The sequence below is a fragment of the Choloepus didactylus genome, chromosome 6, assembly GCF_015220235.1.
Source record: "Choloepus didactylus isolate mChoDid1 chromosome 6, mChoDid1.pri, whole genome shotgun sequence".
Classification (NCBI taxonomy): Eukaryota; Metazoa; Chordata; class Mammalia; order Pilosa; family Megalonychidae; genus Choloepus; species Choloepus didactylus.
In genome coordinates this window covers 16,509,012-16,525,195 of record NC_051312.1, presented here as the reverse complement: position 1 = coordinate 16,525,195, position 16,184 = coordinate 16,509,012, and the positions used below count along the sequence as shown (strand labels likewise).

Here is a 16,184-nt window from a genome sequence, read left to right as displayed (position 1 = left end):
TTGAATGTAGAGAATTAAGAGGAACCCAGACCAAGCAGCCTGTTCTTTCCTTCACCAATTTATTTCTTTGATATTCTTTTACTGTTAAAAACTTATATATTCTAATAATTAGAAGAATGTATAAAATTAAATATATTACAAACTAAAAAAAAAATTAAAGAAAGGCTTTATTCAATAATCTGAGAAAGAGAGGAAGAGAGAGAGGTGGATAATATGAAGGTAGGATTACTCCCAAGGCACATTGTTCTCTCTACTTACACCTTGAACTTATTGAAGGAAGTGAATTCTGAGAAAGAGATGGGGAAAAGGAAGCACAGAGGAGAGTGGGTGCCTTTGAAATCAAGAACTAGGGAGATGTTCCACGTCTAGATATAAGTTAAAGTTCAGAAATTTCAGAGCATAGGGGGCCTGAAGAAGGCTCCAAAGCAGCACCCCTGAGACTGTGCCAGACCTCGGGAATAATGACTTGCATGGTGGGTCTGATGAGACAGGAACATGGGTCCCAGAGCTCCAAACCCTCTAGGAATTCTAATGCCTCAAGTTCGAGAAGAGAGCAGCAGAGCAACCCAACTGGGGACAGCATGGAGCTTCAGAGTCCAGCAATCAGAATTTAAGAATTTTTAATAAATGTGTTTTTTACATCTTGGAGGTTATAGACCAGGTTTCATACTTATTTCCACATTGTTTGTCCAACACTTCGTACTTTGTATAGTTCCATTGCATAGATTTGATGTTTTATTATTCCAATGAGAAGTTGGCAATTAAGAAACTTTCCCCTTTGACCAGTGGAATATAGGGCATGTGGAGGCCTGCCATGCCTTTCAGTGTAGGCAGCCATCTCTCTCAAATCTCACAAAGTGTGATTTCTGGAGCATAAGTGGTCCTTACTGACCAAATAGATTTTCTCTGTTCTTCTGCCACTGTGCCTAAATATCATACTCTTGGTGTTATTTCTTCAAAAGTGTCTTATGAAGCTCCTCATCTGAAAGGATTAAATCATTACTATCCTTATCATGGGGAACTTACTAAGTACTATTGTATTAGCAAAAGTGCAAAATCAATTAATTAGCTCATTGTCTCCACTCTACACCTTACTGCTAATTAAGTTTGTCTGAAGCAAATGAGATCAAGTATGTTATCTTATCTAAATATTTCTGTATACTGGCAAATGGAAGGGTAGGTGAGCTCTTTACAAAAATTAATATTTTTAGTTATGACCCAAATAAACTTTAAATGAAAGATTAGAACTACAGAAAAATATATTAGCAAGAAATTCAGAGCAGAAAACAGAAATTATACCTACTATTAATATAAGGCATTCTGTATACTACTTACTGTAAGTGCTTTTAAAGCATAATCCATTTTAACTCTCTCTGAGCGTGGCTCTGTGAAGTACATACCACCTTTAGCTGCATGTGGCTTGGAGATGTTATGTCTCCCAAGGCCACACAACCAGCCAGTGTGAGAGCCAGAATTCAACTGACATTGGCTGATTCTAAGGATCATCGTGGAAATTGCATTGTTGGGCATCTGTCATAAATTTGTCTTTCAGAATTCCTTAGTCCCTCAATTTCCTCATTTATGCACAGGAAAGAATGTCGTATCTGCTATACAGGCTGCTCTGATGATTGAATCAGGTAAGGTATATGAGAAATACCTGTATATATCTGTATATATCCATCTAAAATGATCATGTTTTGTCAACAGTGAAGTGTACATATATATAATTTATTGTTATCAAGCTCTAGTACTAGCCAGTGGTGTCATCCAGAGCAAATGCCTTATCTTCTCTGGTTTCAGTTTCCTCACTTGAAATTGAGGATATTGGACTAGATGATCTCTAAGTTTCCAGCTCAAATAACTTCAAAGAGGACAGAGAAAAGCCTACAGTCATGAGATCATAATAGGAGCACCGGGACGTGAGGAAAGAATCCAACAGGGACAAGGCACAGTGAGGCATGAAATCTGTAGAGAGAAAAGCTCCACAACAACCATGACACCAGAAAGCAATTACCTGGGGAGTTTGCTCCCTCTAATTGCCTTTTCTCCTTCACCTCTGCCCTTATCCACCCATTTAAGAGGATGCCTGGTTGTGTGAATCTCTCTTGCTATAATGGACAGCTATTCTCATGGCCAGAAGGGCAGATAATGGGGTGCAATAAGGCTTCCTGGAAATTTCCTATGAAAAAGACATAAGAAATTATAACTTTGGAAAAAATACTGTAGGATCTGGATCAAATTCAGAGGATAGGATCTTATGAGGCCAGTGGATTCAATATCTGAGTAGCTCTTCCACTAGGACCTACGTGGAATGAGTTATGGCCCCTGACTCCCTTTCAACTATTTTTGTTGAACCCTCACTTCCCACACACCCCACTTATGAATTTTCCTCTTGTTCTATTAACTGCCTTAACCAATTCTCAAAGAAATTTTTTAGCTTTCCAAATTTTGATGAAAAGGATAATCTCAAAGATAAAATTGCAGGTAATAACCTAGGGTCAGGTTGGGGTTTGGATTCTAGTTCTGTAATTTCTTAAGGATGTGACGTTGAACTTTGTAACCTTCTTATCTTTAACCTGTCAGATGGGGAATAGGAGCATCTAGAATTAAATGAGTCTATGCCTGACATATTGTAAAACTTTAGATAAATCAAAAATAATAATTTAGTGGGTTTCAAGGGAATTTCCTAAGAGCAAAAAATGTGTGTTTATGCTTGCTAACTTCTACTCCATGTGCTCTTGTAATTTAATTTTTGCCATCAAAGATTTTGTTTTTGAAATAATAATTTGATTTCCATGTAAATACACAGAGTTGACTCAGAATTTTTGTATTGCAACAGACAAACTGAGTCAATGTTCACATTATGTTATATAAGGATAAAATATAGTACTTATGTATAATTCCAGCGTGTCTTCTAAAATTCTTCCAGTATCTCTTTAGTGTCATCTTTGAAGTCCCCGAGGATCTGGAGAAAATGGGCTGGGGAACACAGATTTTAGAGATGCCCACTCCAAGCACAGGTAGTATTGGTCTAACTGTCCCTTTATACTTTCCTTTACTTATGTTGTTTTTATTCAGTCAGAATAAGAACTGCATTTTGTACTGGGCACAACTTGGAAACTAACATCCTTATTAGATCTGGCTTGCAAGGGGGCTTGATTAGCTAGATTCACACAGAAAATTTCCAACACTTTTTATTTGTCACCTTTTCTTCTCCAAATTGTGTGGTGAAACATACAAAAGAATTAATCAAAGAGAGTGAGTGTATATGAAGAGTTTTTTTTTTTTTTTTTCATTTGCATCTTGTATGCTTTTTAGGATAAATTTTATCATGAGAAAGGTAAGCAATGCACAACTCCTCACTCTTCGGCATATGGTTGATTACATAGACTTCATTGAATTAATTTTTTAATTCATATTTAAAAATGTAGAATTTCAGTGCAACTGATTGGTCAAAAGTTTCACTTCTCACCAAATTGATCAATCATGGTGGTGTTTGAGAAATACTGTCTGGGAGAGTTAATATTTTCAAATTATTTTATTTGAATTCAATGCATCTTGGTTAGCTTATCTGATTATTTTAATTGGCAGCATTTCATTTTATTTAACTAGGTAGAATGATTTCTAAGTACCTAAAACTGGAATTGAAATGGTAACAGAAATGAACTATTCTTAATTTCACATCCAAAGCTGTATGAAGGAACCATTTATTAATGCTTAAACAATTTTTATCTTCAGTTTTATACATATTGGTTTTCAATATTTTTACCATTATATATTAAAGCACCCCAAGCAATTGATGAACTGTTTATAGTCAATTTCAACAGCTAAAGGGTATTTATTGGTGGTGATTAAAATGTGGCTTCATGAATTTGCAACTCTACTGGATGACAGATAAAACAATACAAGACACAAATAAGTAATATAATCCATAGATATTTCTAAGCTAAGAATAGAGTCCATATTTCTGGAGGGCTCTTAAATGATTCAGGAGTAGCTCTTCCTTTTTCCTTTTTTTCAGAGAAGAATGTTAATGGGAAAGGTAATTGCTAACATTTATTGGGTTCTTATTGTTTAAATCCCTTTATGTATTTTAATCCCTGCAACAGCCCTATGAGGTGATAACTATTATTCATCCATTTTTATAGATGAGGCAAGTGATGCACAGAGAGGTTAATAATGTGCTAAAAGTCACACAACTTGCAAGTAGAAGTCAGGAAAGTCTATTCTTCCTTATTTCTTATTCTCTGTGGATTTATATATTTTAATGTTTTGTTATTACTGATATAAGAGATTTATAAAATTGACAAAATACAGGACAACAATAAATCATAACACCTATTTCTTTTAACATTTGTCACTCTTAATGGCTCTATACTGTATGTGTGTGTGTGTGTGTGAATGTGTGTATAGAACCATTTTGTGCACTTAGCAGCAGTATATGAGAGTGCTTATTTTTTTTGGATTTTAAGATTTTTTAATTAAAGACAACTTCATGTCATCTTTTTAAAATTTTGCATCTTTTATTCCCCGATCATCAATTATATTTCAAATGTGTTTCATATATGTGAATTTTTCTGCCACTATTAAGTTGTAAATTGTTATAGGATTTTCTTCTTTTATAGTTTATCTTTTTGGTATTGTGTCAAAAATAGCTTTCCCATCTGAAGATTCTATTAATATGCATCTATTTTTTCTCTTATCCCAAGTAAGCCAGGTCTCCCACCATTAATGAAAGAGTTTATGCTATTCCCACCATTGTAAAGATACTAACAATATTATATGTTAAATTATTGCCAATCCTTGGGACTATTCCTTAATTCTCTGTGTTTTTTGACACATATCTATTTTTAGAATGGTAATTATTTAAATTTATAATCCTTTTAAAATATATTTATTATTAGGGCAATTATAGGTTTACAGATATCATCTTTTAATACCTGAGAATTCAACTCCTCTATAATTATTAATTTTAAAAAATTTTTCTTGGCTTTTGTTGCTGCTTTCCTCTTTCATCTCAATAAATGACAGTTTGGAATACAGTGAGCCCTACAGGTGTTATCTATTATGAATCTGTTTGTGAGCATAATCATGGTGACCATGTCTAGAGAAAGTAAGAATTATACATTTGTAGTATTTGGGAAATGAAGTCTTATCTTTGACCTTTTCTGTATCTCAGTGACTATCATAGCTTGATGTTGATTTTTCATTGACTGACTTTACCTGCACCCAATCAAACTGGATAGAAAATATTTTATTTGATTTGCATCTTCATAGCTCTAAGTGGTTTGTTGTGCAAGAAAACTGAGTCCAAATCTACACATGACTGGAAGCAATTCCACACTATCTACAGGGATGATAGTGTCTCAGAAATTTCCACAAAGTAACTCATTAAACCCAAAGAAACTCATTAACATTCCTATCCATTGTTAGAATTGTCAGCCATGTGGGCAATTCTAAGCAACCAATGTTAATGATGACCAACTACAATTGAACAGTTATGATGTAATGAATTGTGTTTTGAGCTCTCACATCATTTCCTCTTATAACTCTCCCATAACCCTGTAATTCATACTCTTATTGGTCTCACTTTATTGTGAGTAAATCTGGGTTTAGTGTGTTCAAGCCACTGGGACATATTCATAAAAACAAAAGTATATCACAACCCAAATTCCAAATCCCAAACCCTTGACCACAGTGCTAAGCTATTTTCCAATAGACAAAACACCCTAATTTTGAGACATTGGGCCAATAGTGAACTGAACTCAGTCACCTTTAAAATGCTTAAAATGAAAGCTTTCATAGAGGACTGATTCCATAAATTTATTGGGTACACAAGCTTTTGCCCTACCAAATTTATCAGAATTGAAATTCTAATGTTATCTTTCAAGCCGGTTAGTAGATGTTGTATTAAACATATTCATGGTAAAATTTGTAAAATTGTCATGAAGAGGGGCAACAACACTTCTTAAAAGTCAAAGAGTCTCCTTGACAATCTTGAATAGATCTATTTCAAAATTATCCTAGGAAGATGCCAGTTTTACTTTAACTATTATAAAATAACAAATATGTAATGAATTAAGAGAAGTCTTTAAAATTTTAAATATAATTAAATTAAATAGCAATATAACCATTGATCTCTCTTGTGTTTAATATTCATAGCAGGTCTAAGAGTACAGTTTTTAGAGCTTCCACTCAACTTTTTAAAAATCTCTGTTAAATCTCTTGAGACCACAAAAATTAATTTTGATCTTGAAGCACTGAATATCTACTTCTCAACTGCTTTGAGGTGAAAAGATGGATTCTTTTCATCAGAAGGGTATCAAAGTATTTATATTCAATGGATCAATTGAGGAAAAGACTCATACATATGAAAATGATAGATATCATTTTACCCAAATCATCAATTATTCCCTGTCTCCTTTTTGATTTAGAAGAACTGAGTCAATGATTGGAGGAGGAAATATTACAGGGACAACATACTTCATCCTCTTTGGATTCTCAGATTTTCCCAGGTCCTTAGCAGTGCTCATCGCTGTATTCCTGCTGATCTACATGACGACTGTGACCTGGAACCTGTGCCTCATCATCTTAATAAGGACGGATTCCCACCTCCACACACCCATGTACTTCTTCCTCAGTAACTTGTCCTTCACAGATATCTGCTATGTTACCTCCACGGCCCCAAAGATGCTCTCCAACTTCTTTCAGAAGCAGCAAACAATCACCTTTGTGGGCTGCATTGTTCAGCAGTTCATCTTTTCAACTATGGGACTGAGTGAGTGTTGTCTCCTGACAGCCATGGCTTATGACCGATATGCTGCCATTTGTAAGCCGCTGCTCTATTCATCCATCATGTCTCCCAGCCTCTGTATTTGGATGGCTCTGGGAGCCTACATGGCTGGGCTCTCTGCTTCTTTTTCCCAATTAGGTGCCTTGCTTCAGCTCCATTTCTGTGGGCCTAATGTTATCAACCATTTCTTCTGTGACATTCCTCAATTGTTAATCTTGTCCTGCACTGATACTTTCTTTGTACAAATTATGCTTGCTATATTAACAATGATATTTGGAATAGCAAATGTCCTAATTATCATGATATCCTATGGTTATATTATCATCTCTGTCATGAAGATCACTTCAGCTAAAGGCAGGTCCAAGGCTTTCAACACCTGTGCTTCTCATGTGACAGCTGTTTCCCTCTTCTATACATCAAGTATCTTTGTCTATTTGAGTTCCAGCTCTGGCAGTTCCTCCAGCTTTGATAGATTTGCATCAGTCTTTTACACTGTGGTCATTCCCATGTTGAATCCTGTGATTTATAGCCTGAGGAACAGAGAGATTAAAGATGCCTTGATGAGGTTGCAAAAGAAGAGAGGGCACTGCTAAAGTCACAGATTGTGAGATGTATATTTGGCAAGTCAGAACCAATCACCTTGACCCACAATAATTTGCACATAAATGGAAGTTAATAAAATTCATACTGCATATGTACAAAAATAATTTGAATCCAATATTATGCCATTATGAACCAGAAGCTGAAGTGATGCCACAGAAACATTTTATGTTTAAGTCTTGGAAGGTTTATTATGTTTACCCTGTTTCTGGTGTGGCCACTTTATTTATTAATCTAACCCTAATTATTTGTCAAACACAAGGTATACAGTGATTTTATTTCTGAGATTAGGGCCCTTTCAATCTAAGGCCTCTTTACCTAGGGATTGGTTTTGCTAGAGTCCCCCAGGAGTCCAGAAACCTTGTCACCTAAATATTCTGATGCAGCATCATCCAGACATGGGGGTGACTGTTGATTGTTCTGTGTTTTTGACCAGATGAGAATGAACAGAGGGAGGGGATATACCATTGGACAGAACAAAGCTATGCAATTGGCCAGTTGTGGTTCCTGGAAGACCAATCTTCAATAGCTAAGGTTTGTCTAAGATTCTCTCAGTGCTAATCATTGAATACGATTTTGGTCAATTTCTGAATATCCATCAGTCATAGCCTATCAAGGGGAATGTGATTTAAATCATGAAGTAGGATGCAAAGTGATCCATCAGTATCATTGGCTTCTGAGTCTGATAATTTAATCCCCAAATCCATAGTTTTTTGGGAATTATGATGCAATTTGATGTCCAAAGTCCATGTCTCATCTTATAATAACATATGATATAATGGCACTTTAACCTCTATTTCTCTCCCCATTAAAACCAGAAAATATAAGCTTAGGTTATATAACTGATAGTATCACACTATTAGATCATTTCTGATATTTCAAATTTCTGTGCAAGGATTATGTGAAAAGATAAATCTTCATATGTAAGAATTCATTGCAATAGAGTCACAGTATAGATTTACTGAATGTTGAATGCTGCAGGTTCTAAGAATGAATATGGCAGGTTCTAAGAGCATGTCTAGAAAAAGTGGTATAATTCTTTCTTATCTGCATTCCAGGTCCTGTGTCCTGGAGATTTGTGGGTACACAGGCTGATACAATGAATTTGATACACTTTTACTTTAATGCTGATATTTTCCAGGAAGCTCAGTGAAAAGATATATAGATATTGAGATAAATGGGATTCTCGACTCTGGCCAGTTCCCCATATCTGAAATCTTATGGTGAAATAAAACTTGTGATTACAGCTTTCTGTTTAAAAAGAGGGAGACGATATCTTACAAAACTGGCTATTGGTTTGTCAGATTTAAAAAACTCAATCAAGCTGGTATAAACCAGGGTTCACTATGTTACTTATTGCCTTTGTGAATCACTGGATTCTTACTGTTGTCTTGGGCCTCAATTTTGATGATTATTCTGTTTAAATAAGAATAGTAAATGAAGAGGTATGAAGCATTTGTGAAATTCTCATTCACTGGCACACAGCCAGGAATGAGAGAAGGAGGATTGTCAACTCTATGGAAGAGACTGTGAGGTTTCTCTCAATGCCAAGGACACAGGCAACACGAATAAAGGACATGTAACCTCCAATACAGGGCTAGATATATATTTTGTAGCAATGGTCTTTAAAAAGGTGTTAGAATATATGAGAAGTCTGTTTCTAGTGGGTCCTTAGTACTTCAGTAGGAGGCAGACCTCTGCCTGATGTTAGTGTTGGATATTTCCGTAATATTGTACACATCTATGTCACAAGGTTTCAGATGAGTCCAGGTAAGTTATGAATAGAAGTTGGTGGTCAAAATGTTAAGCTAATCTTCTGGGAGCTGCTGTAGATGGGTGTTTTCCCTGGGAGCTGCTTCCCAAGAACTGCCTTCATGGGTTGCTACTGCAAACTGCTATCTAGAACTATTGATGGGAATTCTCATAAGGTATTATTTTTAGAAGAAAAAAACTGAGGAAAATAAACACATAATTACATGAATAGCCCACAGGAAACATTTAGACTAGTGATATTTTACAGATTTCACTTTTTGCTCACACACTCTTTAGGGCCAACCTATCAGATTCAAAGTATACTTTAGCTTAATCACAGTAACATAGATACAGAGATAAATAGATATGGCCTTATAATAAATATTGGGGGGGCAATATTCTTGCCGTCAATAAAGTTTTTCTTGATAAGTACATCAAAGCATGTGGCAAATATTAAAAGAAAAATAAGCAAGATTTCTTATCCTCATATCTAGTTATGAGCCAGAACATACGTATAGGGAGATTGAAACAGATCTACAAGCTAAAGGAGATAAGAATAAGAAGTGAGGGCAATTAGCAAGAGGTAAATGGCCATTGACATATCTGATGATTTGGCAGATTAATTTTAGAAAGGATAAGAGCATTCCAAGAAGGTGGAGTGTGTTGGTTTTAATCTGTTATGAACCCTTTAAGAGACTATGTTCTTTTAACCCACTCTTGTGGGGGCAGACCTATTGTGGGTGGGATCTTTTGATTATGTTAATTCCATGGAAATATAACCCACCCAATTGTGGGTAGGACAATTTGATTAGATCATTTCCATGGAGATGTGACCCAACACATTCAAGGTGGGTCTTAATTATTTATTGGAGTCCTTGAGAGAGCTCAGGGAGAGAGAGCTCAGAGCTGACAGAGAAACTCAGAGAAGCTGAGGAAGAAATCTGGGAGAGAAGCTAAGATATATAATCCAGAGTTTGCTCCTGGGAGAAGCAAGCCAGGACCCACTGGAGTTGAGACAGAAGCCCAGAGACATTTTGGAGAAAGCCACAGAAACCAGGAGATAAAACTTGGGAGAGAAGTTTCAGCAGAAGCATCCATGTGCCTTCCCATATGACAAAGGAAACCAGATGCCATTGGCCTTTCTTCAGAGACGGTATTATACTGTTAATGACTTAACTGGGAAATTTTCATGGCCTTAGAACTGTATATTTGTAAACTAATAAATCCCCATTATAAAAGCCAATGTGTTTCTGGTACATTGCATTCTGGCAGCTTTAGCAAACTGGAACATGGAGTAAGTAGCAAAGTGAAGTGGGCTGATATGCTAACAGGAGCCAAGGAAATTAAGAAGAGTTGATTAGATCAGACCATAAAATTTGACCGTGAATTTTAGTGTACCAACTCAGATATTTCCCTTGTATTTGATTGAGAACTGTTGGTTGAGTGCTTTTCAAAAGGCATAAAGGGTAGAATAAATGATTAGTAGATGGTCAACAGTGTGCACTAAAGGTCATTGCTTTATTTATACATACATTTCTCCCAACCACACAGTGAGAGATCACTGCAACAATGGCCCCAATTTATTTGTGCCTGTCTACAACCACATCCTTGGGCAGTTCCTGCCCACACTGACTTTGATATTAGCTATGTGACTTTCTTTGGCCAAATGGATGTTACAGATATGACATGAGCAGACACTTGAAATGTATTTGTGCATTGGGGTTTGCCTGCTTGCTGCTCATGGAACCCCAAACCATCATGTGAAAGAGCCCAGGCTTGCCTGATGGATACTGAGAAACATGTGACCCAGTCACCTCTCCCATTACCCCAGCCAACAGGCAGACAGTCCAAGAAACAGAGCTGTCTTGCTGACCAGCAACAGAACGATGAGTGACTCAGGCTGAGACCAGCATAATAGCCCAGCTGATCCTAGTAAAATGGACAATGGAATAGTGAGCTAAATAAATCATTCTTTTAAGCCACTAAATTTTGAATGTATGTTTTACAGTAAAATATAATTGCTGCACATGCGTTTTCAAAAATACTCATTTATACCACAAATGCTATCACTTTCTCATCACAATTGGCAACCCATAGTGTCATCGAGTTGTCACATTGAGCAGCAAATCTGGGATTCAGGGTGACCTAAAGTCCTCTCCATAAAATGATAAAAATTTTTCATATTTAAAATTTTGTATATTAAGTCTATATCAGATAACCTAGAATATAGTGAGCAATCCTGCAGACCAAGTGGAAAATCTATGAAATGGAAAGCTTTGAAAATATCTTTGAAGGCACTGAATGACCTTGAAGTCAGCCAAGAATTGGGGACCATGCCCCAGAAAGAACGGAGAGCAGTGAGACTGACAGTGGTGTTGTACGACCCCTTGGAGCCTTTGTTTATTCACAGGCTTCAGCTGAGATGTTGAGAAGATAAGGAGTTTTTTCACTCATTGGGCAGAGGGGACAAAAATTAGAACCCATGCACTGCACTATCAGCCCTCGACTGTCTATGTGTGTTCATGTGTGAACAATAAAGTCTTTTCCTTTGTTATTTGTGATTTTCTGTCATTTGTAGCTAAACTTAATTTTAACTAATACAGTATCTTCTACTTCATTTTTTCAACACACAATAGGGAATTGTAATTATTACACTTAGCCTGGGGTGAGAACTACCCTCTGTATAGGAAGTGAGGTATTCCCTCAAGAGAATAAATGCTCCTTGAAACATTCAAGGTCCTGGAAGTAAATAGATAGCAAACTCAAATGGTGAGATTGAGAACTTAAATAAAGGACTATGTAAATGGCTTGGGCAGGAGTGGATATAGTGACAGTTGAGAGCATTTTATTACATCTAAGTCTGAACGGTCAAGGGGAGGGATGAGTTCCTGAACACTTCAGAGAAAGCTGATGGGGGGGTGTGACCTTCATCAGTCACCCCATGTGGACAAAGCAAGATGGAGCCACAGAAATGAATACCCTGCCTTCAGGATCCTCCCATTCTCTGTTATGTCAGAGCCTTCCACCTGGAGGGAAAGAGTCAAGGAGCTCATTGAGCTGTCACTGTTTTGATCTCCCATGGTTCAGAGTAGGGTAGAGGAGGATGGAGAATGAATCTGAAGGGGCATGTTCCAGTTTGCTAATGCTGTCATTTTGCAAAATGCCAGAAATGGATTGGCTTTTATAAAGGGGGGTTGTTTGGTTACAAAGTTACACTCTTAAGGCCATAAAGTGTCCAAAATAAGGCAACAACAATAGGGTATCTTCACTGGAGAAAGGCCATCGGCATCCAGAAAACCTCTGTTAGGTGGGAAGGCACGTGGCTGGCATCTGCTTGCTCCTAGGTTGCGTTTCAAAATGACATTCTCCAAAATGTCAGTGTCAACTTTCAACAGCCATCTTCAAAATGTCTGTCTAAGCTGCAGCTTTTTTCTGAACTTCTGTCTGAGCTCTTACAGTGCTCAGGTAAACTGATCAAGACCCAGGCTGAATGGGTGGGGACCACACTTTCATGGAAACATTCAATCAAGAGGTCGCACCCTAATCAAAGTTGTCACTCACAGTTGGGTGGGTCATATCTCCATGGAAACAACTTAATTCCAATATCCCAAAAAATTGGATTAAAAGATCATGGCTTTTTCTTGGGTGTCATAGTATATCTAAACTGGCATAGGACGATTGGGGAATATCCAGCTCACTCCCATTGTCAGTGGTCAATCCAAGGAAGGGCAGGAGCAGGAGCCTACACTTGCATGGTCCAGAGGTGAGTGCCTATTTAATTTTACACCCTGGTTTGCTCATTTGCCTCACTCTACTCCTGGACACAAATCCAAGAGCAGAAATTAAAATTCAGTTGTTAGTTTCAGAGTTTGGGCAGTAGTGGTGAAAAGGCTTCTTTTATCTGGTCCAAAGATATTTGAGACCCAAATGATTGGCAAGGGAGATTTATTCCAGAGAGTCCCTTAGAAAAGAGATATGCTAGCATGTGTTACTTGGATGCAGCCCAAGACCAAGGATAAAATCGATGTTTTCAGACCTTGGGGGTGGGCATGGCCTTCGGAAGTGAGAGCACTCATATCTCATCTCCACTTTTTGGCTACTCCTCAAGTGGAAATTTAGTTTTTTTTTCTTGGCCTAACTTCCAGTAAATTTTGGTAATTGTGACTCAGTCTGTTGTCAGAAACTCCTGTTAAGAATTAAGGGAGCAAAAAAGTACAAGATAAGGAGATGCTGAGAGATATGAAGTCAAAAGTACAATAAAGGATTCATCTGAATATGATGACAGCAACAACCAGGAAAGAACAGCAGGGCACATGAGAGGAGTGGTGAAGAGAATATACATAAACACTTACATATTGGAGAACTCTATAAATACTGGATTTGTAGAGTCATTCAATATGGGGCTTGTGTCATTTAAATTGGATGTTAAAAGAAATGGTAGCCTGGTACCATAGCCACAGGCTGGTGAGATCAATGATACATGAGCTCTAATTAAAATACTTAACATTTGAATAAAAAATGCATATCTACACAGTATGACTCCTGGGGATGAATGTGGACCCGGCATCGTGGGACTGAGAGTATCTTCTTGACCAAAAGGGGGATGCAAAATGAGACGAAATAGTTTCAGTGGCTGAGAGATTCCAAATGGAGTCGAGAGGTCACTCTGGTGGACATTCTTATGCACTATATAGATAACACCTCTTAGGCTTTAATGTATTGGAATAGCTGGAAGTAAATACCTGAAACTACCAAACTCCAACCCAGCAGTCTGGACTCCTGAAGACAATTATATAATAATGTAGATTAAAAGGTGTGACAGTGTGATTGTGAAGACCTTGTAGATCACACCCCCTTTATCTAGTATATGAATGAGTGGAGGAATGGGGATAAAAACTAAAGGACAAATGGGGTGGGATGGGGGGATGATTTGGGTGTTCTTTTTTCACTTTTATTTTATATTCTTGTTCTGGTTCTTTCTGATGTAAGGAAAATGTTCAGAGATGGATTGTGGCTGTGAACGCATAACTATGTTGTCATACTGTGGACAGTGGATTGTATACCATGGATGATTGTATGGTGTGTGAATGTATTTCAGTAAAACTGAATTTAATTAAAAAAAATGCATATCTATCAGGAATGAGCCTCTGAAACAAACTGTGATATGATTATAAAATAGCATATTATGTAGCCCCTAAAATGAGGTTAGTGAAACATTTGTAAAAAAGTTGAGAAATTCTTATAGTAATATTATATGAGAAAAGATGTTAGTTCAGATTGCATGAAATCAAATTCATAAATATAGAGCTAACAAAATCTGAAAAGAAATAATCTTGCTAGTTTTTTCTGAACATTACCAGTATGACTTTCCATTTACTAGTGAGTGGCCTTAGACAAGTTACTTAAGCCCTCTATGTCTCAGTTTTCACATCTAGAAAATGAGCCTAATAACAGTACTTGTCATCCAGGCTATTGTAGGATTAAGTGAATATATGTAAAGTGCTCAGGCCAGTGTATGCATAGGGCAAGCACTATATAAATAACAATTGGATCTTGAGGGGCCCATGATAGGACAGAGAGTTGGGACCACATGAGAAAATTTCCCACTAATTTCCTTCATCCAACACCTTGGAGTATGATTAATGGGAAATGCTGTCTCTGTTAATTGCTTATTCTCCCTCCTCAGTGACCCCAAGGATACATTTAAGAGAATCTTTAGTAGGAGGCATCTTTCCTGAAAGAGCTCTAAGCTCTCCTGAGAACAAAGGCAAGGCTGAAATACAGGATCAAGAAAAGGCAGCAGTGTGGACATCCCCCCAGATTTAACCAGGCTTAGAATCATCAAGAATATCTGGGTAAATAATCCTGGCATAGGCATCCTAGAGTTATTTGGCTTTAGTGCCTCCAGTTCACCATCACACCCTCTCTCAGCCAACCCAAATGGCAGTTTTACCTGTCAACTCCTCCTTTCCTCTTTACCATCTCATTACCTGTCAATACCTCTTTTTGCTTTTATTAACCTCAACTCTGAAAGATCTACCTACAAACTGTCTTCAAATAATATTAGCCATAACAATATTAGTAAAAAATTCATAATTAGTAAAAAATAATTATAATTAGTATAAAAATAAGTATAAAATAATTTGTAAAATTTAGTATGAAATAATTGGTAAAGAATCACTCCATTATAACAACTATTAATCCAGAGCCTGCTCTGTGGCAGGTAATGTATTCCTTTATTAACTAAGTGCTCAAAATAATGCTATGGAGTGGGTATTATCTCCTTACATAGTATGAAAATGAGGCTCCAAGTTATTAAGTAATTTAGCAAAAAGTCATGCAGTGGTAAGTGGTGGAATTTAACCTACCTCATTAATTAATTTCCCCATTTTTATAAATCAAAGACAATCAAAATATATCAGAATGAAACAGAGAAACCTCACTGAATTGCTGATATTCTCAGGCAAAACAATTTGATGGTATAATTACTTTGCATTGTATAATTTAGGAGAAAAGTACATATTTCCATTAGTTTTTTTTAGTATATTGGTAATTGGTAATGGTTTTCTGTTGTCAGTTTTGAAGGTAATGGAAACTGATACATATTAGGATTATTGATGTAGGAGATAACTCACTAACAATCTAAATTGGGACCTCAGGTCTTTTTTGACCCCATACATTTGTTGGTAACTAAAATTATCAGCTTTTAAGATATAATATGCACTCTGGCATTTCTACTATCAAGGGTTTCCTCAGTAGATCCCTTGGCTGTGAACTATATTCTCTCTTCTCCTCAACATGTAATAGCAAGTCAGTTACCTTGGACAGGATATTGGCTCCTTTCCTTGCTTGCTGGCTTCTGGGCAACAGAAATAGAGTGGGACTGAGCCGAGTTGTATACATTGAACTGGATTTTTGCTGTATCACCAGGAACCATTCCTCTTGAAATCAGGGCTGTTAAAACCTCAGAACCCAGAAAGGAGGTGATGTGAAGAACAAGTTCTCCAAGTCACAGTTAGAGTATGAAGGTACCCTTCTA

General features: G+C 36.9%; 1 protein-coding gene across 1 annotated transcript; it reads left to right on the top strand.

The window, feature by feature from the left end:
* The first annotated feature begins 6,447 nt into the window (after window positions 1-6,447).
* LOC119537793 (olfactory receptor 5AN1-like) lies at window positions 6,448-7,386 on the top strand. Its single transcript, XM_037840356.1, has one exon. It carries the CDS (start codon window positions 6,448-6,450, stop codon window positions 7,384-7,386), a length of 939 nt encoding a protein of 312 aa, XP_037696284.1.
* The last annotated feature ends 8,798 nt before the right edge of the window (window positions 7,387-16,184 follow it).

Coding starts and splice junctions, on each gene's coding strand:
- LOC119537793 (XM_037840356.1), top strand. CDS start 6,448: ATGATTGGAGGAGGAAATATTACAGGGACAACATACTTCATCCTCTTT.